The 27,127-nt window shown below is 35.5% G+C and overlaps 1 protein-coding gene across 10 annotated transcripts in view; it reads right to left on the reverse strand.

Annotated features, from left to right (window-relative positions):
* Positions 1 to 27,127, reverse strand: part of UTRN (utrophin) — a 497,409-nt gene that overhangs the window by 213,354 nt on the left and 256,928 nt on the right. For 9 of the 10 annotated variants that reach the window (XM_060029843.1, XM_060029847.1, XM_060029845.1 and 6 more), the window contains one exon: positions 22,283 to 22,472. In XM_060029843.1, coding sequence (XP_059885826.1) covers positions 22,283 to 22,472 — 190 coding nt within the window. Of the gene's footprint in view, positions 1 to 16,464; positions 17,055 to 22,282; positions 22,473 to 27,127 lie in introns of those variants that run through there. The other variant, XM_060029852.1, reaches the window with a different exon arrangement.

Genomic DNA, 27,127 nt, shown 5'->3' on the forward strand with positions numbered 1-27,127 from the left:
CCCACTGGATATACAAGCTTTAGCACCAGATCAATTTGGAGAGAAGGTCTGAAGACTACTTTAAATATAATACAAGGTATTCATACAAACTCAAAAACACATATTTACTGAAACGAGAAAATAGAAAACTAGTAAAAATATTGAAAATGTCACTACATTGCATGGCACTTAAACTGAGCATTAGCTAATTTTAAATGATTGCTTTCTCCTCCAATGCTGCCAATATTGCCAGCAACAGATGTTGTTACTGCAAATGCTAATTATTATATGCCCTAGCCACCCTCTAGCTCTTGCGTGTGCTCTCTCTCTCTCTCTCTCTCTTTTGGTTTGTATTAGCAACTACATCTGTGCATGTATAAACTGCATATGATTTGAAATTGTGTTTTGTGTAGGATGATGTCACCATACCAAAATAACAAAGAGATCACTTATTTTATTCCCCAATGTTAAACACTGTTTTATAAATAGTACTGAATAAAATGAAGTTCATCTATGATCTCTGACCATTGTCACATTTCAGCTTGATGGGGTACAATCAGAATTTATTTCCGTTAGGTTCTAATAAACAAATACCCTCAAAATAAAATGTTAAGACATGGAGAAAAGTCACAGAATATATTCCATGTTAACTTTCCAAGAAAGAGTCACTGCAGTGTTAACTTAAATACTATTAAAACAGGTATACAACTTGAAAATTATTCTTTTTAGCAACTCACAAAGGTAAACATTTACAAAGAAAAGGGAGATCCAAAAGGAGAACAGAAAGCTGTCTGAAATCCTCAAAATAATTTCTTCTGATTAATTTCTAAATATCCTAGATATCAGAAAACTTACTTTACCTCCATTTATACTAATGAAATCTGAAAATAAAAATTTATTACTTCATACCTAGTATTAAGTTCAGTTGTCAGATATAGAAGATGAAGGTTAAAAAAAAAATGGTGCACACACTAAAGTTAAAGAATTCTGAGATTAGTTGCAAGAAACATGGGCCTGTAGCCTTTTAAAGTAGATGTGACACAATAAATAGAATATTCATTTCTAAGTAACTTTCTACAAGTAATTGACAGGTCATCTCTTGCCGAAGTTATGCTAAGGCAAAAGTTATTCAGTCATAATGAAAGAAGAGTGGGAACAGATCTGGAATTGAAGTTTAACAATGAAATTGCAGGGGAAGTTCTATTATTAATGCCCTGCCTAGCAACTGATATTCTATCCTAATTCATTTCATCAAATGCTTTTGAACATCTGTTATGTGTCAATGCTGGATATCAAGGCTGTGATTTTCATTATATAGCAAACCTTTGACAGATGTGATACAGAATTTTGACACATAGAAAAATCTATTTTTGTTACAAATTTTGTACCTTGCTGTTTTGAATATAACTGTCAGAAATAAGTGATGAATTGAGTAGGTCCTGTGAGGTGGTACAAAGGCAATACAATCAAGTCTAAGACCCAAGAGGTAATATCAAGCTAGTGCCAGAGAGAGATCTTGTGTTCACTGGGAACCTGGAAAAACTTTTTCAGGGCAGTAGAATTTTACTCAATAGCAACAGAGCTGTAGGGGAGCCAAGGATAGACAATGATGAGTGTATGCTTCCATAAACACTACAAGAGACTAGGCTCAGATCAAATATTGGCAGACTTTTTTTTTTTTTTTTTGCTGCACTGCGCGGCTTGTGGGATCTTAGTTTCCTGACCAGCGACTGAACCTGGGCCCTCAGCAGTGAAAGCACGGAGTCCTAACCACTGGATCTCCAGGGAATTCCCCAGTTTTCATTTTTTAAAGCCTTCAAACATCCTACCAAACTGTAATATTTAGAATCAAGCAACAATTACAAAATGTCCTATCCCTTATACTAAGGAGACAGATGATGGAAGAAGGACGGGTCCTTATAAAGAACTTATCTTTAGTGGAATAATAAGAAGTCACTTGTAATACAGTATGATCTCACTTATCTGTGGAATCTAAAAATACTGAGCTCTTAGAAACAGAAAGTACAGTGGTGGTTGCCAGGGGCTAAGGAGTACGGGTATGGGGAGATGTTGGTCAGAGGGTATAAGCTTTCAGTTACAAGAGGAATAAATTCCAGGACCTACGGTACAGCACAGTGACTAAAGTTAACAATACCTTATTAATGTTATGTCAATCATACCCGCACATCAGCCTATAATTTTATGAAGTGTTAAAATAACATTCAATTTTTAATTATTTAAACCTTAAAATCAGGTCATTGATTTCTTAAGACTAGATCATCCATAATTAAGTAGAAGTTACACCTACTTCCCAGTCTTTTTTTCTCTCATAATCCCGTTTGGCCTTTCTGAAGACCGTTAGGGGAGGTACAGCTACAACATTTTGGGGAGACGTGCTACATTTGTGTGTTATGTAGGTCCTGGCCATGCAGAGTCTGCCTCATGGACAACTCTCAGAGATATGAATTACCACAACTACCACATAGATGTGGAAACAGAGCTCATACAGCTTGAAAGTGACAAAACAGTGTGATCAAAAATCAAAGGCTCTGGAATTATATGGAAACAGAACTAGAGATAAAGATGCAGGGGTAGACATAATTCATATCCTGGAAGGTCTTACATTTCAACTATATCTAAAATCATTTAATTCAAACATTTTATTTATTTAAATCTTAGGAGAATATGAATATTGATACACTACTCCTGTGTCAGGAGTGGACTAGACCCTTTTAGAATTAATTAAAAATATATGTGGGGCTTCCCTGGTGGCGCAGTGGTTGAGAGTCCGCCTGCCGATGCAGGGGACACAGGTTCGTGCCCCGGTCCGGGAAGATCCCACATGCAGCGGAGTGGCTGGGCCCGTGAGCCATGGCCGCTGGGCCTGCGCGTCCGGAGCCTGTGCTCCGCAATGGGAGAGGCCACAGCGGTAAGAGGCCTGCGTACCGCAAAAAAAAAAAAAAAAAAAAAAATATATATATATATATGTGAATTCCCAATAAAATATTAATTGTTTAAATAATGCTACCACTATGCTCACAACTTCTACTTTTATTTTGAGGACTAACAGATATATCTGTGAATCCACATCTTTTAGAAATCACTGGAATATCTGATTTTTTTCATAAGATGTCAGAACCTTTTACTGTAGGAACTGAGATTTGCTATTTTGCTCTCAAATACTTAGGAAACTATTTACTTCATAACTTCAATGATGAAACTGCTTCCTAAGAAACTTGAATTCTGTAACATCAAATAGATGTTGACCAAGTGTGGAAATATCAAACAGTTGTGAAACAGCTCAAAGGAAATTGAAATTTTGTCATAGACAAAGGGCCAATAAATATAAGGAAAAATTGTTACAAGTAATCAGTGATTGCAGTGTAAAACTATTTATCAAATTGGCAAATATTTAAAAATTATAAAAGTCTTGGCTAACAACAGTATGAGGAAACCAATATTCTCATACACTATAGGAGTATATTTGGGGACAACCACCTGACAGTGTACAGCTTTTGATCCAGCAGAGCCACTTATATGAACTCATCCTAACAAAAAAATCACAATCCATTACAGTCAAAGGTTTATACAGAAAGAATCCATTGCAGCATTGTAAGGTCAAAATTAGAAAAAAGTCATTTGTCCAGTTCACATAGTACAATGGAATATCTAACACTACCATTAAAAAAAATCATGATTTTTCAATATAAAGAAATATAAAAATGCTTATAAAATACTATTATGAAAGGAAAAATCAATATTCAAAAAGGCAAAAGCCATGATATAAATATGATTCCAAATTTGTATACATATGCTTTATACAAATACATTTATACAAAGAAAAGAAAAGTAAAATGAAATAGAGGAAGATGTTAATAACATTCCCTCCTGAGCAGCTGAATTAACTGGTAAGTTTTATTTTCTTCCTCCTTTCTTTCTGCATTTTACAAGAAGAGCACTTTCTTTTTAATATATCCAGGAGTAAAAATATAAATGCTATCTTTAAAACTAATGAAATCTTCTTCAATTTGCCAAACAAAATTAAAGGTGGTTTGCTATACGTGCACATGCATGTTTAAAAGCTGACTATCATTACTGTCTTTGACCACAGTATAATTCACAGCTTTTTCTAAAAAACAATTTTTATATCAACTTCCAGATGAAAAACCAAGGCTCAGCAAGGTAAGTGACATACCCATTTCATTCAATACAGCTTTTATGTACAGAAAGATAACTCCCTCACTCCCCCTCCAGGGTTCCCTCCACTATCCCTCACTGTTTCAGAAGTAAAGTCGTTGCTCAGTACCAGGCGGGTGATTGGTTCCAGGACCATCAGAGATAGCAAAATCCATGGATGCTCAAGTCCCTTATATAAAATAGCACAGTATTTGCATATAACCTATGCACATTCTCCCATCGTCCCGCATACTTCAAATCATCTCTAGATTACTTATAATATCTAATACGATGTAAATGCTATGTAAATACTTGTAAATACACTCTAAGTACTATGTCAATAGTTGCTGCGTGCACCACAAATTCAAGTTTTGCTTTCTGGAAATTTCTGGAATTTCTCTTTTCAAAGATTTTTGAGCTTTGGCTACATGGATACAGAACCCGTGGGTAATGAGGGTCAACTATATCTTAATTCTTTATTTAATCTCCCAAAAGATAATATAACATGGAGAAATATTTAAATGAGTCCCCTTCCTCAATTCCTTCCAGCCCTAGCCTACCCACCATTTCCTGATACACACTTGTCCTGCATAGGTATATATCAGGAAATGGGGTGGTGGCTTCCCAGTCTTCAATTCTTGGCTTTTATTAAAGGAAACATTCTACCGTTTTACACAGTGCTTTGAGCCTCAAATGAGGTTTCTCCCAGATTGCAATAAATATTTGTTAATTTTGATTTAATTTAAAGAGCAGGGAGGTTAATCAAGAGCAATTAAGAGCACAAACATGTTATAAATAAATAAATACATTTTGAAATCTCCCAACTCTTCCAGTTATTTATAGTCTCAGAATATGCCATTCCAATTCAGACTTACAACACAGTATAAAATGTGCTCCACACAATTTTCAGTAAATAAGGAGCAACTCTAGGTTTCAAATATTACAATTTCTATCATTCTTTCACCAGATGAGAAACTTCAGTTATCTGGCAATGGGAAAAGTGTTATGTATATTGACGTATCAAAGACAAAACGCTTAAAGATAATAGCGTGTGTCCTGAAAGAACCAAACCACGTGTGATTAAGTCAAATTATAAAGCAACACCTTTAAACAGCAACTCAGAAGAAATGTGAAAATTAAAACAAAAAGATGCAAATATGAATGGTCTTTGTAATAACCTGTTAGGAGTAAATCGCTTTTGTGATAAAAGTTTATGCGTCTTTCCCGAGCAGGATTAAGAAATTAAGAATTTCGTCTTCATAAACTTCTACCAACCTCGACAAATGTGAAAGTCAAAGACATTATGTCAACACCCAAAATGAAAAGGCCCCATTCATTTCAACAAAAGTTACCAGTTCCAAATAGGATTTGGAAAATCTTGTTAAGTAGGGGTGCAAACCAAACTCTCCTATTAGAATGAATTTTAAAGAATGAATGCTTTCATAGAGGACAATTTTCTTTCTAATCTCTACAGGAATTAGTAAACTGTAAAAAATGAGGGTATCAAGACTTTCCCGCCTTGTGAAGTCACAAACTTTTGCAGTAGGCATGTGCAGCTTTTGTAAAAGGAAAAATGAGAGTTTTAAAATGCCTTTCATTCAAATTGAAATGAGCTAAAAGAATGAAAAGCTACGGAGCAAATATTTATCATCAGGTAAATCAAGACACTTTTAAGCTATTTTGTATTTGTCACAGTCTTAAGTTAACAAAATCTGAAAAATGCACAGAGAGCAACTGATTTTTTTAAAAGCTCAACAGTTAAGTCTGCAGAGCTTCAAGTAATCTTTTCAACCATTATCATAGTAGAGCTGCTGCTGCTTTTGAAACATTTTATCATGATATATTAAAGCACAGATGATAGCTGAAAGAATAGTAAGTAGAATAAACACTCATATACTGACTACCAGATTTAATAACTGGTTAGATGTTACCATATGTGTTTTACCTAAAGAGATATATTTTTATTTATTTATTTATTGGGAATCATCTTCAGGTAAATCATTCATACCAGCTACTTGATTCATTTGCTGTCAGTCCATCTCAAGAACCTATAAAATATACTTTTATAATATAGGCCCATAAAATCCAAAAATAGAATACACCCTTATCAAAACAATTCAACCATCGCCACTATTAATAGGTCCTAAGACAAATCACTTAACCTCTCTAAGCCTGTCTTCTCACCTTTAAAAAATGAGGGCACTCAACTTGAAAATATCCACTGTCACCACTGGTTACAAGGCTTTATCATTCAAATACCCACAAGAAAACTTCTCTCACTGGCTTATTCAATCTGCATATAAAATTCAGAGAAACCTTAAAACCCCTAAAAGGTGCAAGACAACTGGTCAGAAGCAGCCCTCTACCCCAACGCTCAGTCCTATGGATGCACTTCTAGAAATCACTCCAAATTTAAAGCGAGGGTGACATTTGGCACAAGTAAATTATTGAACTATTTAATTGTCATAAAGTGTTGATCCTCAACCACATGAGACTTCCTGAGATTTTGGGTTACATTATAATTTCTCCAATCTTTCAATAGCTTCCTATCAAGATTTGCTGCTCAGCTTTTATAAATAAGCGTAATAGGTCATTAGGCTTCCATTAGAAACAATTACTTCAAAAAGAGCAAATGTTGCCCTTTGTTTACCACCACACCATGTATCTCCCACAATGACAGGCTATGTAATGAAGCAACCCAAGATTTGCTTCAAATATTAATGCAAAATAGCACTCAGTCATTACAGTCATTAATTCAAGTTATTCAGTACCTATCAAAACCTCACTCTCAAAACAGAGATTAGGCAAAAATCATCTGAGAATCATCAGAAAGTTTAATTATTGAAATTCAAGAAAGATCTTCCTCAAGCCTCCCCAAATCTTCCCTGTGCCCACCAGCATCTGAGATAATGTGTAGATTATAAAAATTATGGCTGCCCTAATTCTGGATTAAATAGAAATTTCAGAATATTTCTTATGACTAGATAACTACTGCCTCAGGGGCCACTTGGCCTGCTCAGAAGACATGGTCCCTTTCATGTAGCTCCAATGTGAATCTAAGTTGTTTGGAAATTGTATGATTTTGCTGGCAGAGAATGTATCTTAATATGGAAGCTGGCTTGGTGCCCTAGAAAGGAAGAAGAATGAAACGACCCTGCAGTGCAGAAAGATACGTGGTGGTTGGTATTCAACATTCTGCCACCTGAGTTGAGACTAACGGAAGCTTTTTTTTTTTTTTTTTTTACATGTTACCAAGATTTTATGTAATGCAGAAAGTACAAAAATGAAAGTGAAAAACAATCATCAGATTCTTTCATTAAGAAATAACGCAGTAGTAAACATTACTTAAAACATTTTTCAGTTAAAATAAGGAGGAAGAGTGAAAGATAAACTTCTCTACAAGTGAGGTAATATAACCCTATTTCTAAATACAATTTTTTTTAACATCTTAATTGGAGTAAAATTGCTTTACAATGGTGTGTTAGTTTCTGCTCTATAGCAAAGCGAATCAGTTATACATATACATATGTTCCCATATCTTTTCCCTCTTGCATCTCCCTCCCTCCCACCCTCCCTATCCCACCCCTCTAGGTGGTCACAAAGCACCGAGCTGATCTCCTTGTGCTATGCGGCTGCTTCCCACTAGCTATCTATTTTACGTTTGGTAGTGTATATATGTCCACGCCACTCTCTCACTTTGTCACAGCTTACCCTTTCCCCTCCCCACATCCTTAAGTCCATTCTCTAGTAGGTCTGTGTCTTTATTCCCGTCTTACTCCTAGGTTCTTCATGACCTTTTTTTTTTTCTTAGATTCCATATATATGTGTTAGCATACGGTATTTGTTTTTCTCTTTCTGACTTACTTCACTCTGTATGACAGACTCTAGGTTCATCCACCTCACTACAAATATCTCAATTTCGTTTCTTCTTATGGGTGAGTAATATTCCATTGTATATATGTGCCACATCTTCTTTATCCATTCATCCGACGATGGACACTTAGGTTGCTTCCATGTCCTGGCTATTGTAAATAGAGCTGCAATGAACATTTTGGTACATGACTCTTTTTGAATTATGGTTTTCTCAGGGTATATGCCCAGTAGTGGGATTGCTGGGTCATATGGTAGTTCTATTTGTAGTTTTTCAAGGAACCTCCATACTGTTCTCCATAGTGGCTATATCAATTTACATTCCCACCAACAGTGCAAGAGTGTTCCCTTTTCTCCACACCCTCTCCAGCATTTATTGTTTCCAGATTTTTTGATGATGGCCATTCTGACTGGTGTGAGGTGATACCTCATTGTAGTTTTGATTTGCATTTCTCTAATGATTAATGATGTTGAGCATCCTTTCATGTGTTTGTTGGCAATCTGTATATCTTCTTTGGAGAAATGTCTATTTAGGTCTTCGGCCCATTTTTTGATTGGGTTGTTTGTTTATTTGTTATTGAGCTGCATGAGCTGCTTGTAAATCTTGGAGATTAATCCTTTGTCAGTTGCTTCATTAGCAAATGTTTTCTCCCATTCTGAGGGTTGTCTTTTGGTCTTGTTTATGGTTTCCTTTGCTGTGCAAAAGCTTTTAAGTTTCATTAGGTCCCATATGTTTTTATTTCCATTTCTCTAGAAGGTGGGTCAAAAAGGATCTTGCTGTGATTTATGTCATAGAATGTTCTGCCTATGTTTTCTTCTAAGAGTTTGATAGTGTCTGGCCTTACATTTAGGTCTTTAATCCATTTTGAGTTTATTTTTGTGTATGGTGTTAGGGAGTGTTCTAATTTCATTCTTTTACATGTACCTGTCCAGTTTTCCCAGCACCACTTATTGAAGAGGCTGTCTTTTCTCCACTGTATATTCTTGCCTCCCTTATCAAAGATAAGGTGACCATATGTACGTGGGTTTATCTCTGGGCTTTCTATCCTGTTGCATTGATCTATATTTCTGTTTTTGTGCCAGTACCATACTGCCTTGATTACTGTAGCTTTGTAGTATAGTCTGAAGTCAGGGAACCTGATTCCTCCAGCTCCATTTTTCGCTCTCAAGATTGCTCTGGCTATTCGGGGTCTTTTGTGTCTCCATACAAATTGTAAAATTTTTTGTTCTAGTTCTGTGAAAAATGCCAGTGGTAGTTTGATAGGGATTGCATTGAACCTGTAGATTGCTTTGGGTAGTAGAGTCATTTTCACAATGTTGATTTTTCCAATCCAAGATCTTGGTATATCTCTCCATCTATTTGTATCATCTTTAATTTCTTACATCAGTGTCTTATAATTTTCTGCATACAGGTCTTTTGTCTCCTTAGGTAGGTTTATTCCTAGATATTTTATTCTTTTTGTTGCAATCGTAAATGGGAGTGTTTTCTTAATTTCACTTTCACATTTTTCTTCATTAGTGTATAGGAATGCCAGAGATTTCTGTGCATGAATTTTGTATCCTGCTACGTTACCAAATTCATTGATTAGCTCTAGTGGTTTTCTGACAGCATCTTTAGGATTCTCTATGTAGAGTATCATGTCATCTGCAAACAGTGACAGATTTACTTCTTCTTTTCCAAGTTGGATTCCTTTTATTTCTTTTTCTTCTCTGATTGCTGTAGCTAAAACTTGCAAAACTATGTTAAATAATAGTGGTGAGAGTGGGCAACCTTGTCTTGTTCCTGATCTTAGTGGAAATGCTTTCAGTTTTTCACCATTGAGGACGATGTTGGCTGTGGGTTTGTCATATATGGCCTTTATTATGTTGAGGAAAGTTCCCTCTATGCCTACTTTCTGCAGGGTTTTTATCATAAATGGGTTTTGAATTTTGTAAAAAGCTTTCCCTGCACCTATTGAGATGATCATATGGTTTTTCTCCTTCAATTTGTTAATATGGTGTATCACATTGATTGATTTGCGTATATTGAAGAATCCTTGCATTCCTGGAATAAACCCCACTTGATCATGGTGTATGATCCTTTTAATGTGCTGTTGGATTCTGTTTGCTAGTATTTTGTTCAGGATTTTTGCATCTATTTTCATCAGTGATATTGGCCTGTAGTTTTCTTTCTTTGTGACATCTTTGTCTGCTTTTGGTATCAGGGTGATGGTGGCTCGTAGAATGAGTTTGCGAGTGTTCCTCCCTCTGCTATATTTTGGAAGAGTTCGAGAAGGATAGGTGTTAGCTCTTCTCTAAGTGTTTCATAGAATTCATCTGTGAAGCCATCTGGTCCTGGGCTTTTGTTTGTTGGAAGATTTTTAATCACAGTTTCAATTTCAGTGCTTGTGATTGGTCTGTTCATATTTTCTATTTCTTCCTGGTTCAGTCTCGGCAGGTTGTGCATTTCTAAGACTTTGTCCATTTCTTCCAGGTTGTCCATTTTATTGGCATAGAGTTGTTTGTAGTAATCTATCATGATCCTTTGTATTTCTGCAGTGTCAGTTGTTACTTCTTTTTCATTTCTAATTTTATTGATTTGAGTCTTCTCCCTTTTTTTCTTGATGAGTCTGGCTAATGGTTTATCTATTTTGTTTATCTTCTAAAGAACCGGCTTTTAGTTTTATTGATCTTTACTATCATTTCCTTCATTTCTTTTTCATTTATTTCTGATCTGATCTTTATAATTTCTTTCCTTCTGCTAACTTTGGGGTTTTTTGTTTTTCTTTCTCTAATTGCTTTAGGTGCAAGGTCAGGATGTTTATTTGAGATGTTTCCTGTTTCTTAAGGTAGGATTGTATTGCTATAAACTTCCCTCTTAGAACTGCTTTTGCTGCATCCCACTGGTTTTGGGTCGTCGTGTCTCCATTGCCATTTGTTTCTAGGTATTTTTTGATTTCCTCTTTGATTTCTTCAGTGAGCACTTGCTTATTAAGTAGTGTATTGTTTAGCCTCCATGTGTTTGTATATTTTACAGATCTTCTCCTGTAATTGATATCTAGTCTCATAGCATTGTGGTTGGAAAAGATACTTGATATGATTTCAATTTTCTTAAATTTACCAAGGTTTGATTTGTGACCCAAGATATGATCTATCCTGGAGAATGTTCCATCAGCACTTGAGAAAAATGTGTATTCTGTTGTTCTTGGATGGAATGTCCTATAAATATCAATTAAGTCCATCCTGTTTAATGTATCATTTAAAGCTTCTGTTTCCTTATTTATTTTCATTTTGGATGATCTGTCCATTGGTGAAAGTGGGGTGTTAAAGTCCCCTACTATGGGAGCTTCCTTGGTGGTGCAGTGGTTGAGAGTCCGCCTGCTGATGCAGGGGACACGGGTTCATGCCCTGCTCTGGGAAGATCCCACATGCCGTGGAGCGGCTGGGCCCATAAGCCATGGCCGCTGAGCCTGCGCGTCCAGAGCCTGTGCTCTGCAACGGGAGAGGACACAACAGTGAGAGGCCCGCATACCACAAAAAAAAAAAAAAGAAAAAAAAAAAAGCTATTTAAAATGCAATCCTGTAGAATGGTTTCAATTTTTTTTAGTTAATTGGAAAACCATTACATCATATCTGATGATACTGCTTTTAGCTAAAAGTCACTGATAGCATAAGTTTTCTGATTAACAAAATGTTAATTTGATAACTTTTAAAAAATAATTTTAAGATACACATTGACTTGGGGAGCTGTGGCAAAACAGAGATCAGGTAGTCATGTAAAGAGTGGTGCTGCTTTTGGAAGCCACAGGAAAACATCTGATGACAAGTAGGGATGTAGGTACTGTCTCTCTTGACCTGCCTCACTTTCAGCTGTAATCTCAACCCGTTGAAAAAGCACAGAAACAGAGCGAAAGTAAGGGAAGTAATCTGCCCAGGTGTCCATACAACGCTGAGGCAACATACCCAGGACACCGATGGAGGTGGATGAGATGTAGGCAAATCCTTCCACATTTGGCACTTTTTTCCCTAAATACCTCAGGCTTCACAAATGTTTTGAACTAACCAAACCGTGTTTCTCACACAACCGAGAAGAGACAGTGCTCATGTGATCAACTGGAATTCTACTTCCAGGCGAGAGACCTCTGACCTTTCCTATGGTTCAAACAAAATGTGTGTGATTTGAGTACGGAAAGAAACTGAGGGAATCTGAGAGTTGACCTTCAAATATATATATCTCAATACTCAGAACATGACAAAGTAAAGTTCCATTGCCCTAGAACACTCGAGGATTGAATTATTCAAGGAATGCAGAATTTTCCTAGAAAAAAAAAAGGGAGGGAAAGGCAGGGAGGAAGCATAAAATTTAACTATATGGGGTATAAATCATTTGAAGAACACCATTCCACTCTGTGTCTTCTTTAAAAACACATAATCATCCTTAACTACCTCTAAATAAAGGGGACCCCCACACGTAGATGAAAAGTGGTATGTAAACATACTTCTTCAGTGAATCTGAAAATCTGTTCAGAGATGATTTGCCTTTGTCATCATATACCTTTGCTTTTCGGCACCATAAGCCTCCACATAGCTCTCTGTTGTCTACATGCGAACACGAACACACACACACACACACACACACACACACACACACAGCAAGACTTTTGTAGACATCACCCATCAATCAGATTGCTAGGTAGAATCTTCTGGTCTCTGTTCACAGAGTGCTCAGAGGCAGCTGCTCTGATACCACAGGAGACATGGTTTTTCGGGGATGACTTTGAGATCAGCACTGCTCTGAAAGCCTGAGTGCTCCAGAAGACTAGGTTAAGAATAGTCAGAGTTTCACTGTACGGATGAATCAGTAGCACCAAAATGTGTGTATATACCACATAGAGAGAAAAAGACTACCAACTAGGGTGCAAGAAGAGAACAGCAGAAAATAAGAACAAAATTACACTTTACTAATATTTAACGTGGAATCTTACCATGGCATATACGTATAATTTTTATATGAATATATATATAATATATATATATATATATATATATATATATACACACACACACACATATATTTAAAGTATTTTTACTGATAGGACTACTTGATCAAAAGGTTTGGAGGTGATCAAAACCACGTAAGCTAAAGTGAGTTATGTATATATATATATATATATATATATATATATATATATGCAGGCAAATAGAAGTTATATTACTTAAATCAAAAATTTTTAAATGCTTAAATAATGAGGAATTCAATTTATAACACTAGTTTTATATTTTTCTTATTTTTCTATAATGGCTCATATCTCAATCTACTTTACAAAAAGCTGCTTTTACCACATCCTCAATTAATAAATATTTTATGAAAATTGGCACTAAGGAAAAGAATGGTACTTATAAAACAAATTTATTCAGCTTTTACTGCAAAGATTTAGTGATGAAATATCCCAAAATAATCAGATAACAGTGAAAACAAATTAAAAGTCAACTTTATTTTTTAATCATTTACATTCACCTTTGCTTTTACTGTGCTCTAGAAGAAAAATTATTTTTATAGAATTAATATTTTAAAGGAACTAAGCAATCAACACCATATCTGGAAAAATTAGCATCCAACATAAGGTGATTTTAGGTCATCAGGGCAATTTCAATGCTGCTAATTATATCTTCAAGTAAGCAGGACTTATGTTTCAGTACCCTGTCAAATTTTATGGGATGTATGACCAGGAAGAAATAGTTTTAAATGTAAAAAATACAAGTGAAAGTGTAAATAGGTTAAGAGAAGGGGAAAAGGATATTTTAACTCCAAGAGCTATAAATTCCAAGTGTCTCTTTTCATTCCTCCCTAATCTTCAAAACGTACAGGAAAAAAACACAAAATGAGAATATTCAACACAAATTTCCAAATGTGTCATACATAAGCTATTTTCCTATAGACGAAAGATGCATGAACATAAGCAAAGAAAGATAAGGTATCACAGAGGAAAAAGTCTGATGAAAGACTGAATTTCCATATAATATGTAAAAGCAGAGATCCTATAAGAGGAATAAAAAAGGGGATAAAATATTAACAGACACTGGATTTCAAAACACAAATATGAATTTAAAATACTCATGTCTCCTAACACTTTTCCCCATTCATTTCAGTCTGTAAATGTATTTACAATAGACTGCCTCTACCTTTTTATGAAGAAACACTGAACCTTTAGCATTTCCTTTCTAAGAAACTAAATTTAGAGAATGTAGAAGGTATAGGAAGAGATAGTCATGATAGCATTTAAAATTTAAGGGGAAAAGAATTTATAGTGTCTTAAAGTAAATGAATAGCAAACTTATCTAAACTTTTAAGTATTACACATAGAATACTGATAATTAAAATACAGTTAAATACTTTCAGTTGGTATACTTTACCCATGTCAGTATTTGAGATGGCAACTGTTAATTAATATGCAATTCTGCAACTAAAACTTTTATTCATGTTATATGACCTAATATAGTTCAGTAATTAAGATCAGTTTTCAAAATATAACCAATCAAATAAAATATATTTATTTCATAGTAATTTTGCCACTTCCTATTTTAAATTTCTGGTTCTTGAGCCAAATTTCATGTATCACTGCCTTATATTGACACCTGCTGGAAAGTACTGGAATTGTAGATCTCTCATTTTGTTATCTGTATAGTTGTAAATCTTGCTTTTGAGAAAAGAAATGTGAAAGATAACATCTTAACTGAGAATAATACAAATTTTAATATTCTAAGAAAAAAAAGTAACACTTAATTCCAAACATTTAAATTTAATGGTTTCTGTAGAAAATTATAAATCTCAAGAAGTCTGCCCAAAGAGTATTTCTGTTGGGAATTAACTTATCCAATGACTTCATTAACTTAACTTGTGCTAATTTGGGGTATGATTATGAAACTAATTAAGCAATCTTCTCCAGTATTTGAACTTCCACTTTTCACCTTAAACTATCTTAATACCTTGGTCACATGACTTGAGGAAAATACCTGATTTTGTGAAAGTATGCATACAAATGGATCAGAAAAATGATCCAGCTAATAAAACAATAGTCATACCTGTAGATTAAAAGGATAAAATAACATGCATTAGTGAATGAGCTTTTCTTCTCTATTTTCAAAACTGCTTGTTCATGAACTACATAAACATTTTACCAGAATAAATTTATTCTCTGAAGTGCACCAAAACACAACATATTAAAATAAATAATTTATGAATTCTTACAAATGAATAAATTAAGTTGTATTAAGTTTTAATTAACTTCTTATGCAAATGAAAACACTTCTAAGTATCTCTGCAAAGAATGCTCACTACCTTAATCTGTCTCCTAAAACTTTTCAGAAAAAAAAAGATTCCAGACAGAAATACATTTAATTGACCAAACTGTTAGAAATAAGAATATATGATAGAGTTAATAAAATTCTGCTTTCCCCCTCTAATCCACTACCATATAATAAGCAGGACCTAGGTGCTCAGACATGTCCTATTTTATAACATCAGAAAAATAACATTGTCCTAGAGACAGCTGTTACAATTACAAATGAGTTTGGGCAGCTAATAGGGCAACAAGATACATTCTTGAGAATGGCACTAAGAACATGAAATAAAGGAAGAATATTGTACTGCAGTGCTGGATAAATTGCTTTAGCATTCCGGTTATAATTCCTCCCTTCCTTTCTTAAATCACTCCAATTTCTAACAAAGTAATGAGCTAGTATGAACCTAGTTTAAATAAAACAAAACAATGATCAAAAATATAATAGCTAACTTTTTAAAAAAATATAGGAGCTCATTCAATGTTTTATGTTTAGGATGACGTAGTATTTGAAATTTGCAACTGTCAAACAAGTTGCCTTCTGAAAGTGTACTTAATCCACCTGTCCAAATAAAATTCAGTTCTTCACGTTTAACTATAGTATATGAAGATTCAAGAATATGGGGAATAAATATTTTACCATAAGATGAAGTCCAGTAGTTCCTAAAATGTGTTTTAATTTTCTTAAATTGATAAACAATTAACTATAGAGAGAGGAACAGTTTTTAAGTAACCTACTCAAAGATTATTTTAAACTTTTTAAAAATTTACTGACATTTACTTAAGATTAATTTGCCATTTACTATTAAGACCATAAGTATCTCAGAGGTAACAGGTCTTAATGAATGTAGTTTTGCTGTATTTTCTCTAAACAGTTCACTAGCCCTTCTCAAAAAAACAAGATTTTGTCAATTGCAAAATAAAATATGCACTAAAATAGTACTTGTTCCTGATTCTTAAACAAAATTTAATTAAGCAATTCACTTTAATGGCTTTCACAGTCAGTCACTAAGAAAAGGAATCTTTCCCTGATAAGAAGCCTGAAAGATTAGATTTTAGATCCTGAGAAGCAGTAGAATTGTCTGACACCAGAGATCCTCATTTTCAATCACTCGGTTACCTTACAGAGCTTCTGATATCGAGGAGAAGAAACTGCCATCCTTTGTAAACGATGTAACAAAACCACAACTTTCTGCAGAGACGTTCTCACCACAGCCATCATTTTAAGTTTACCACACTTCTGCAGACACCTCACAATTTGCATTATAAATGAAGAGCAATGATCATTTCCTCCCGGTCACTGGACAATGATTTGCCAGTTCTCTGAGCATGCTCGTTTCCAGGAAAGCATTTGAAAAATACAGGGGACTTAGGTGCTAGGCAAATGAAGGCTGGTATTCCTTCAACTTCTTCTCAATTTAAAAAACATACACAAACGCCACCCAGAAAGCCCCCAGTAGATGCTCACAGCCAGTACTTGCTCAGCCCGGCACGGCCAGACAATGAAGCAAGTTGTTGGGCAGCCAAAACGCTGCCTGCTGCGGGCGAGGAGTGTGCTCAGTAGCCAAAAAGGATATTAAGTGAAACATTAAAGCTGCAGATACAAAGCAGACATCCCCTGGGAGCAGAGATTCAACACATCACCAAGATGCATGCCTTGTAGCGGGCTTATATTAAGCGATCGAGTGGTATTCACTCTCTCTAAAGAGGGATGCGTTCGCTCCCTGACTAAATGCAGCTCTGGCTGTGTTCTGTGGGATGAGTGAATAGAGCCCATTACAAATCTTGAGCAGAACAGAAGGGTACTGGACTCTAATATCAGCCCAGATGCTGAGTGCTAATAAATCACCTCCACACAGGTCTCAGAACAAGATCATGTAAAACAAAACAAAAAATACCTGCAGGGGGCATGTGGCTTTACCTAAGATACCCTAAAAGCAGAGTCATCTACAGGCTCTCAGATGCTTGCTTAGGAGGAAAGCCATCAGAAATCGAATTTCCAATGTTAGGTTAAGACTCCTCTAATTAAACAGTAAGGTTAAAAAAAATCAACAAAGTCTGTAATTGACTACTAACATTCCAAATTATCACATTTCCCCTTAGACAGAATCTTCATCTCATTTTATTTGCCATAAAGCTGTTTTACTTTTATGAGTAAGAAATATAAGACAGTATATATATATATATATATATATATAGAGAGAGAGAGAGAGAGAGAGAGAGAGAGAGAGAGAGAGAGAGAGGGAGAGAGAGAGAGAGAGAGAGGGAGGGAGAGAGAGAGAGAGAGAGAGAGAGAGAGAGAGAGAGATAGATATATATCATATAGATAGAAAAACGCAGTACAGAATTTTGGGGTTTTCTGTTTATATGTATACATTTCAGACAATATTTTCTACTTCAGCTTGAATACCATTATAAATATCAATTGGGGTAAAGCACTGTTAGGAAATAAGCAAAATAACCCAGAATGATTAAATGACTGGGCCAAAGGGCACAGACAGAAATAGAACCCAGAGGTTTCCCATTATCAGTGTCCTGCTCAAATTAATAACCTGGGTAAGTCTGCATTTTCACCTTTCTCTACTATTGTCATGATTCTTTAAAAGAAATGCAGCATTTAAAAATATTTGTTTCTCTTCTTTACTTTTCCTGCCTTCTCAGTCCTTCAATTTTAGAATGACTTAAAGCCCTAAATTGGGTCTTACAGGGTTGTGTTTATCAAACAGTGTTTTTGTGGGCTTCTGCTTGTCTACTTTTTCCCTGCAGCTCTACACTGAGAACCTATACTGCCTCCCTCTGGATAGGCTAACGATGTCAAAATATCTACATAAAGCCAAAATCGGAAGAGGTCATCAACGAATGATGTAATTAAAAATAGCAATTTATTCGGCAAATGTATAGAAACAGGAAGTAGATCAGTGATTATTTAGGGGTTGGAGAACTGGCAATAGGGGACTGATAGCCAAGAGGTACAGGGTTTCTTTTTGAGGTGACAAAAATGTTCTAATTTGATTATGGTGATGGTTGCACTACCTTGAGAATACAGTAAAAACAACTCAATTGTACAACTTAAATGGATGGATTGTATGGTATGAGAAATTCCAATAAAGCTGTTCTCAAAAAAAAAAAAAAAAAAAAAAGAAGTTGTAATTCCTGTCCCTAAACCAGCAGGTGAAGTTTCCACAGTACAGGTAATACCCCCCAAACACTATGCTGGGTATGGAGCTGGGTATGGGGGAAAATCTGAAACGATCTAAATAATTAAAGTCTGCACCTATGGAAAAGAGGATAAAAATTAGGCTGAAAGAGAACACAGGAGATGAAAACACAATAATCCCAAAGCAGAGAGCAAAAACACCAACCCCAGAAAGGCAACAGGGCAACAGAATTTTACCCAGGAAAGAATCGAAGTATGTTAATTAACTGGCACTGATAAAATGTAAAGCTTGTATTTTGAAATATAATTAAAATGATAATAATATCTTAGAATATGGGCATGAAAATTCAGAATAAATGCATTTGAATTAATAGATAAACTGACCGGGAAGTCAATAATAGACTTTCATTCAAAAGCAAAAAAAAAAAAAAAAAAGTTTCTGCATCTTTGGCCAAATTCTCTCATCTGAATCAGATCCACAGTGACAACTGCATAGCAGGCATCTCCTCCTGGATGTTACTCAGATGCCTCATTTCATCATAGTCAAAACGGAATTTACCATCACATCACACTCTGCACTAACTTGCACTGTTGCCCTGACTTCTTTCCCTATATTCCCAACGTCAGATTCTAACACCACCTGGCAATCTTCTTTGTTAGTACCCCTTCCCCCGCCCTTAGTCTACCCATACTATCAAGTCATTAGGTGCATTCCCCCTGTCACTGCCTCATTTCTAGTCATTATCACCTCTGACCAGATGGCTAGAGTATCCTAACGGACTGCTCGGCTGTCAGTCTTGCCCAGTTCAAACCCAATCTCCATAAAGCCATTGGCTAGATTCCTATAAAATACAAATCCCCCTGCAACACTCCCTTGCTTAATATGCTTTAAGGACTTTTCCCCATTGCCACCAGGTTAAAATATGAAATACTTAGCAAGTCATACAAGATCCTCTATGATGTGGACCACTCAGCTCTCCAGGAGCTTTTGTCTCCAAAAGATCAGGTTTTCTCTTGCCAATAGTCCTCTGCTGAGGAGAAAACTCTAACTGCCTTGCAGCAGGGCAGTGAAACATAAATCCGTAAATCCAAGCGATCATCCGTTCTTACCAGAAATGGCATGCATCATAGCATACTCTCAGAAATTAATCTCCATCTTCCGTTGTGCTTCCAAACTATGCTTTATCAAAATGTACCCAAATTCATCTTAAACCAAATACAGAATAAACTTCTTCACCTTCATGAAATATTACCACGGCCCTGCATCCAGCTGTGTTGAGACACAAAGCAAGTACAACCAGAGAACGTGTCGTGTAAGCAGTTCTACATACACCCCTTGCACACAGAGCACATACTTGCCAGGGTCCTTATTCCATCGTTCTTACGCACACATGTCTACCACCACTGGCATGCCACCAGAACATTTATTTTATAATTGCAGGTGCTTTTCCACATTCATTTTCTTCAACAAATATCTTTCCATTTCCAAATAAGTTTTCATTTTAACTGTCCACTCACACAAAAGGAGAGTCATTAATACACAAACCCAAAGGAAAATTAAAATTCTTTTGCCTCAGAATACTCAGCAAATGGTACTAAGTCTCTAAAAATCATCTACCTATATGGTGCCCAAAACAAAGCCACGGATTTTTTTTTAACAAAGCGAAGAGAACGTTTTAAAATTAACAGCATGTAACAAAGGAGCAAGGGAGTGAAAAATCATGTGAGCTACCATCATGTGAAACATCCAAAACATAAACAAATGCATGTGTTTATCTTTAGATAGATTTTAATAGGCTCTTAATAAATGCCCTCTTTAATATTTCTTATGAGACAAAATGGATTATTTTAGCAATGTTAAATTAGTTCTGAGAAGCATTTATCATTCGTGTTATAATGTATTTTAGTCAGCAACCTTTCTTTCTTGATGCTGGTTGCCATAAGACAAGTAATCCTGTGCTTAGTTATTTTTATTCAGAAAGATTTTAAACATCTCTATGTACATGTATTTCTTCCACAATTTGAATATTCATTAAATATTGAGAAGAGTTTTTTGGCTATGTAAGAATATATCCCAGAATAAAATGTATTGGAAGACATTATTAAACTCTAAAACAGGTCTGTTTTAGACCTGCTAAAACAAGGCTCATTTCAAGCCTCCTTTGCTCTTTGTCTAAAACTGTTACCTTCTCGAGTGCATAGCCTGGGTATGTTTTGAGTTTAACATCATTACATAAATTGAGTATCTGTGAGCATTAATAGGTCAGGCTTATCGTTGTTGAAGTCATAAAAAATAATATATTCTAGCACATACCCACATTTAGAACCCTCTACAGCCCTCTAAAAATGAGATGATAGCTAAATATTTTATCAATTACCATTTACGGTGACCTCATAAGACTCCAGAGGGTAAGAGAAAAAAGACAAAAAAGAGCAGATTTATCTTTGATACCTGCCTGCTCACTCTCATTATCAAGTCACAAGTGTATTATGCAATGAATCAATGAATAAGAAGTAATGTATAAGTAAACATAGATTTTTGTTAAATTAATCTTGAGAATTCAACCATAAAACACCCTAATAGTCTTTATGCATGGGAATAAATTATTAATAAGTCTATTCCAAAAGGGTCTTTCTTTAAAATTTGTAACTTTTTAAGGATAATAATTTCAAACTTAAGAGAAAATTTGTAAGAAAATTCCAAGAAAGCTTCTGTACCCTTCAACCAGACCCACACACACATTTGTGAACATTCTGATGTTTCAAGGGAAAAGATTTCCTAAGAAAGGATTCAGAAAAGGTCATCATACTGAATTTCATAATGGTGAAGTTTTAGGGTCCAAGGGCAGTGGTCTGTATTTATTTAGAATTTCCACACAGAGCTCTGCGTAGGCAACAACATGCAATAATGCAATCTCTGCCCTTGAAGAACCATGTGATCAACTAGAGGAGGAGACGGGCATCAGATGACAATGGATCATGAGTTCACAAGCATATCAGAAACAATAACTGTCAAAATGCTGTGAGAATGGCACAGCATAAAGAAGTAACCAGATGTAAAACTGTGGTAAACAAGGAGTCTTCTCCACTGAAATAGGTTTAAAACCAAGTTCTAAGTGAGAAGGCCTGTGATGGGCAAGAGTAGGTTATTCTGCACAAAGAAAATGGGAAATTCAAGGGCACCGAAGCAGGTGTACTTGGGGGCAGAAAAAAGATTCAGATATGCTTCATTAGATTCCTCAAATTTTTTTTTAAAGGAAAGATTTTGTGTTATCACATTTCATGTAGAAGAAAATGTGAACCTCAGACTGCATTCACAATCATAGCTATCAAGCTAAAGACACAGAAGTAACACCCTCAAGCCTAGTATTCTTGGTTGTATACTAAGCCACAGAGCCTTTGCAGCTTTTATATTAAGTATTTATAATAAATGGAGAAAGAAATAACTTCCTGTTAAGAGGAAATGCCTTTATCATTCAGGCTTCAATAAGGCTAACTGTAATAGGGCTTAAAATGACAGAAAAATACAATAGTTATGAGCCTGTAAGTCTAAATAAAAAACTATTACTCCCATAAAACAAGGTGTTTTTTTCCTCCATTATTAAGTAAAAGTACTTTACAGATCTTATTTCCAGAAACCAATTATTCATAGGGGAGCACGGATTTCACACCAAAATAAGGCGACAACCTCACCTTTGAACGGTAATAAATTTTGCATGTAGATGGATCAAAAGAGCACAGCAAAAATTAAAATACAAGGCGCAGTTTCCCGTGCACTTGCCTGCATCTGCTGTGTGAGTTCCCTGGCCAGGACGGTGTCCTGAAGAGCATTCTCCCGCTGAGAGGCATCTGCAAGCACATTAACTGTGGTTTCTGCTTCTTGTATCCACTTTAGGAAGTTCTCCAGATCCCTGCGAGAGGCCTGCACTGTCCTCAGCTCACCCTCCAAGGCACTCTGTCTGTCAGCAATGCTGCAAGGAACAACACGACAGGCACGTCTCCGTTACTTACAGTGTGACAGTCCACATCATGCACGCCCTAAAGAAAAATTAACAGATGGCCTCCAAGCAACCTTTATTTATTTAAGTACCTAATGTAACTGGGAGATTTGTTTATATGTGTGTCTTAAATAATCCTTAATGGAGGGGTAATGTGAATTTTGAGAAGAAGGAGAGGGAGAGAGATATAAATATTAACAAAATCACATCCATATCATAAAATAATTATAACATTTTACAGTTCGTAATTGTATGCTGTTATTCCCCATACATTTTATTTCAGTACCTTAGTATCATTCCTGACACTCAAAAGGCAATATCAATAAATATTCATACAAGTGACTAAATGAATTCTAGGAAGAAGTAAAATCTGAAGTGTTTAAGATACAATCAAATAATTTAAAGGACTTACTTTATATATTTTAAACACTTCAGATCAATGCAAACTGGTTCTTCAAGCTGATATAATAATATTATATTCGGAAGACACTGGACAATCAAGTTTTTATAAAGCTTTCATTAAATCTACATCAAAATTAAAGCATAACTACCCTGGAGTTGCATGATTTAACAGACACACACACCTGTAAATCCAACCTTTAAAATTTCATATATCTCAAAGCTCCATATAAAGAAAACAAACAACTTAATTTGCGAATGGGCACCAACAATTTCACTCCTAGGTATTTAAACCCAAGAGAACTAAAAACATATGTCCACACAAAAACTTATACAAAAATGTTTATAGCAGCATTATTTAGAAGAGCCAAACAGCAGAATCACCCCAAATATCCATCAATTGGGAGGGGAATTACTAAACAAAATGTCGTATATTCACCCACGAAATATTACTCAGCCATAAAAAGGAAGGAAGTACTGATACATGCTCAGCATGGATGGACCTTGAAAACATTACGCCAAGTGAAAGAAACCAGACACAAAAGGCCACATATTGTGTGATTCCATTTATATGAACTACTTAAAAGAAGTAAATCCATAGAAGGAGAAAGTAGATTAGTTGCTGACTAGGACTGGAAGGTAGAGGGAAATGGGGACGGACTGCTAATGGGTGGTGGGTTTCTTTTCAGGGTGATAAACTGTTCTGAAATTAAGAGTGTGGTAATGGCTGCACAACAGAGAAAATATACTAAAAACCATTAAGTTGTACACTTTCAAAGGGTAAATTTCATGGTATATGAACTGTTATCACAATTTAAAAATCAACACATGTAATATGATCTTATTTACATATTTTTTCTATCTGCCCATCCACTCATCCATCCATTTATCATCATCCATCCGTCTTCTATCTGTATATACAGATAGAGGGGGAAATGTCTGGAACACTAACCTAATATTAAAATAGTTCCAGGTGCTGGGATGTGATGTGGTTTACTTTCCTATTTGTACTTTTCTGCATTCTTTGAATTTATAATAAACAAGTATCTTTTTTACATATCAATAAACACATTCCTTTTAAAAAATGGGTAAAAGATGTAAACAGACATATCATCATAGAAGATGTACGGATAGCAAGAAGCACATGAAAAGCTACTCAACATCAGTAACTATCAGAAAAATGTAAATCCAATCCACAATGAGATATTACTACATATTAGCATGGCTTTAAGAAAATGACCAAACCAAGTGCTGATAAGAATGTAAAGTAATTGCAACTCTCATACACTGCAGGTAGGAGTGTAAAATGGTATGGCCATATTGAAAAACAGTTTGGCAGTTTTTTTATAAAGTTAACCATGCACTTAAGATACAAGCCAGCAATCCTATTCCTAAGTATTTACCCAAGAGAAATGAAAACATATGTCTACACAAAACCTGTATGCAAATGATCATAGCAGCTTTATTCATAATGGTCCAAAACTCATAATAACCCAAATGTCATCAGCTAGTAAATAGATAAACTGGGGTACATGCATATAATGGAATACTACTGAGCAATAAAAATCCAAAAACTAATGATGGATACATCAACATGAATGGAACCTCAAATGCATTTTGCTAAGTGAAAGAAGCCAGACATAAAAGCTACATACTACGATCCCATTTATATGACATTCTGGAATGCCATCAACTTCAACTCAGCATTTACTTACTGAAAAACTGCCAACAGTGTTTGCCTGCCTACAGAACAAATTCAAATTGCTTCTGCTGGAACTCAATGTCCTCCATAATCTATCACTAACTTACTTTTCCAGCTTTACGCCCCTAGTTATTTTAAATAGTTCAGATCAAAGTGGTATGTTCATTTTTCTCTAGAATATTCTTAATACTATGTCTACATAATTTTATACCCACATACAAAATGTCCTTCTGACAATCTTCACCTATCAAAGTCCTTCCAATCCTTTAAGGGTTAAAGCTACCTCCTTCAGAACATCTCAGCCCAATTAGGTTTCCTTGTCCTGCGTTCATAAAAGGTCAAAACTCTTCTCCATTCAGAAATTCATGATATGTATCCTGGAAAAGCCCTTAGATTGTGATCTTTTTTCACCCTTAAATTTTACTTTATCTATATCATAGAGATTTCTTGTCTGTCTCCCTGTTCCATAAACTCACTATGGGCAGAAGCAGTCTTTTGTATCTCCATATTCCTCAGAGTCTTTATTATAGCATTATGATAGTTTTATAGAATAATGAAAATCTTTTTACAATATGCCTTTAAAATTACCTCCCAAACTCCACTTTTCAAGAAGCTACTGACAGAAGTCCTCTACAATTACCTAGTTCGTAAATCCAGAAAGAAGACAATATAAAAAGCTGAAAAACAAGAAATCCAACAGGCTCTCATGCTAATGGTGATAGGAGATCTCAGAAAAGAGGGCAATGCACCAAACTGGATCACATGAGGGCTGTCTTCACCATTCCAGCTGTTATGTTTCTTGTTTTAATTTGACAAAATTAACAAAGGAGACACTCTGACAAAACAATAACTCAAAAGAGGACAAAAACAAACAAACTCCATGAGATCCTAGGAGGAAAGCACAGAAAATCCCCAGGATAATGGCTGTGCAGCAGGCCTGGAAAGCTGTCTCCAGAAGAAATGTCTACAAGAAAAAATCTTAGAAGTGATAGACTGCTTAATGTGATTGACCTTGTCAATCACTGACAGGCCATTGGAAAATGTGGGAAGAATTAGCAATAGGTGCAAAGAAAACTAAGCGTATAAAAACAAGGCAATTATTAATTTCAGGTAAAATAAACAAAGAAGCAAAATCATAGTAAACTTTAGTGCCTGGCTATTAATGATGTTTAGACAGGCATAATAATGTCAACACTGAATATCTGCTTCTCTAAAAATTCAATGATAAGATGGTACAGCCACTATGGAAAACAATATGGCAGTTCCTCAAAAACATAAAAATAGAACTAACATGATCAAGCAAGGGGAAGAAAAAAGCTGCCGCTAGGGAGAGGGACTGTAGTGAGTAGTGAGAGTACCACTATACTCTATTATAAATCTTACAGTATTTTAAATATTTTTGTAATCATATTCATATATTTAATTTTTTATATTTAGAAGTTATCCACCAGAATTTGGGTGGTTGGTGGTGTTTTATCTTCCACCTAACCCTGACCATATTTTCAACTATTAAAATATCAACTGAAGAAAATATTAAGAATAGCCAGGGCTTCCCTGGTGGTGCAGTGGTTGAGAGTCCGCCTGCTGATGCAGGGGACAGGGGTTCGTGCCCCAGTCCGGGAAGATCCCACATGCCACGGAGCGGCTAGGCTCGTGAGCCATGGCCGCTGAGCCTGCGCGTCCGGAGCCTGTGCTCCGCAATGGGAGAGACCACAACAGTGAGAGGCCCGCGTACAGCAAAAAAAAAAAAAAAAAAAAAAAAAACCCAAATAAAGATTGTGCCAAAAAAGTACTAGAATTAAAGGAGTATACAGGCACAATTAATCAACCATGAACAGACGATTCTAATTTTAAGAACACTCATATAAAATTTAGTAATTATAAAATTTAGTAGACTATTCTTATTTTAAGAACACATATAACATTTAGTAATTATAAAATTTAGCAAAGTCAAACACGTTCAGCTTACATAATCAATATCCTTTATTCTTAAGAATATTGACACGTACATAACAGGTTATGTGGCAAACAGCTAATGTAGAAACACATCATTATGAATTAGCTGTATTAAACCCTAAGAATGCCCAGACTAGGGAAAAGGATGCAAATGTCTAAGAACCTCATTGGTGAAGGCAGAGATTCCCTCTATTTGAGAGACACTTACTTACAAACTTAACAAGCATGAAGGAAGGACCAGGCTAGCAGGGGAGGTGGAAAGCCTAAAGTGGTGCTTCAGAGGAAAAGGGAGCTAAGAGAATCATGAGCGCTTGACCTTAGACATTGTTGGTTCCACTGGGTTGGATAATACCAGCAGCATATTTTGGTGACCAGTGGAACATTCTGAATCCAGAAGCTAGGGCATTTATTGTAAAACTGTCAAATCATCTACTAGTCATCAATGGGAAAACAGATTCTCCTTTAAAAGTATTCACTTTGCAGGAAGCTGCTAAAAAATAACTTTTAGACAATGGTTAAGAGATGTCTACTTTATTGGTTACTAAAGCAAAAGAATACAGGTTTTGGATCA

Source organism: Delphinus delphis, chromosome 14 (assembly GCF_949987515.2).
Source record: "Delphinus delphis chromosome 14, mDelDel1.2, whole genome shotgun sequence".
In the NCBI taxonomy this organism is placed as follows: Eukaryota; Metazoa; Chordata; class Mammalia; order Artiodactyla; family Delphinidae; genus Delphinus; species Delphinus delphis.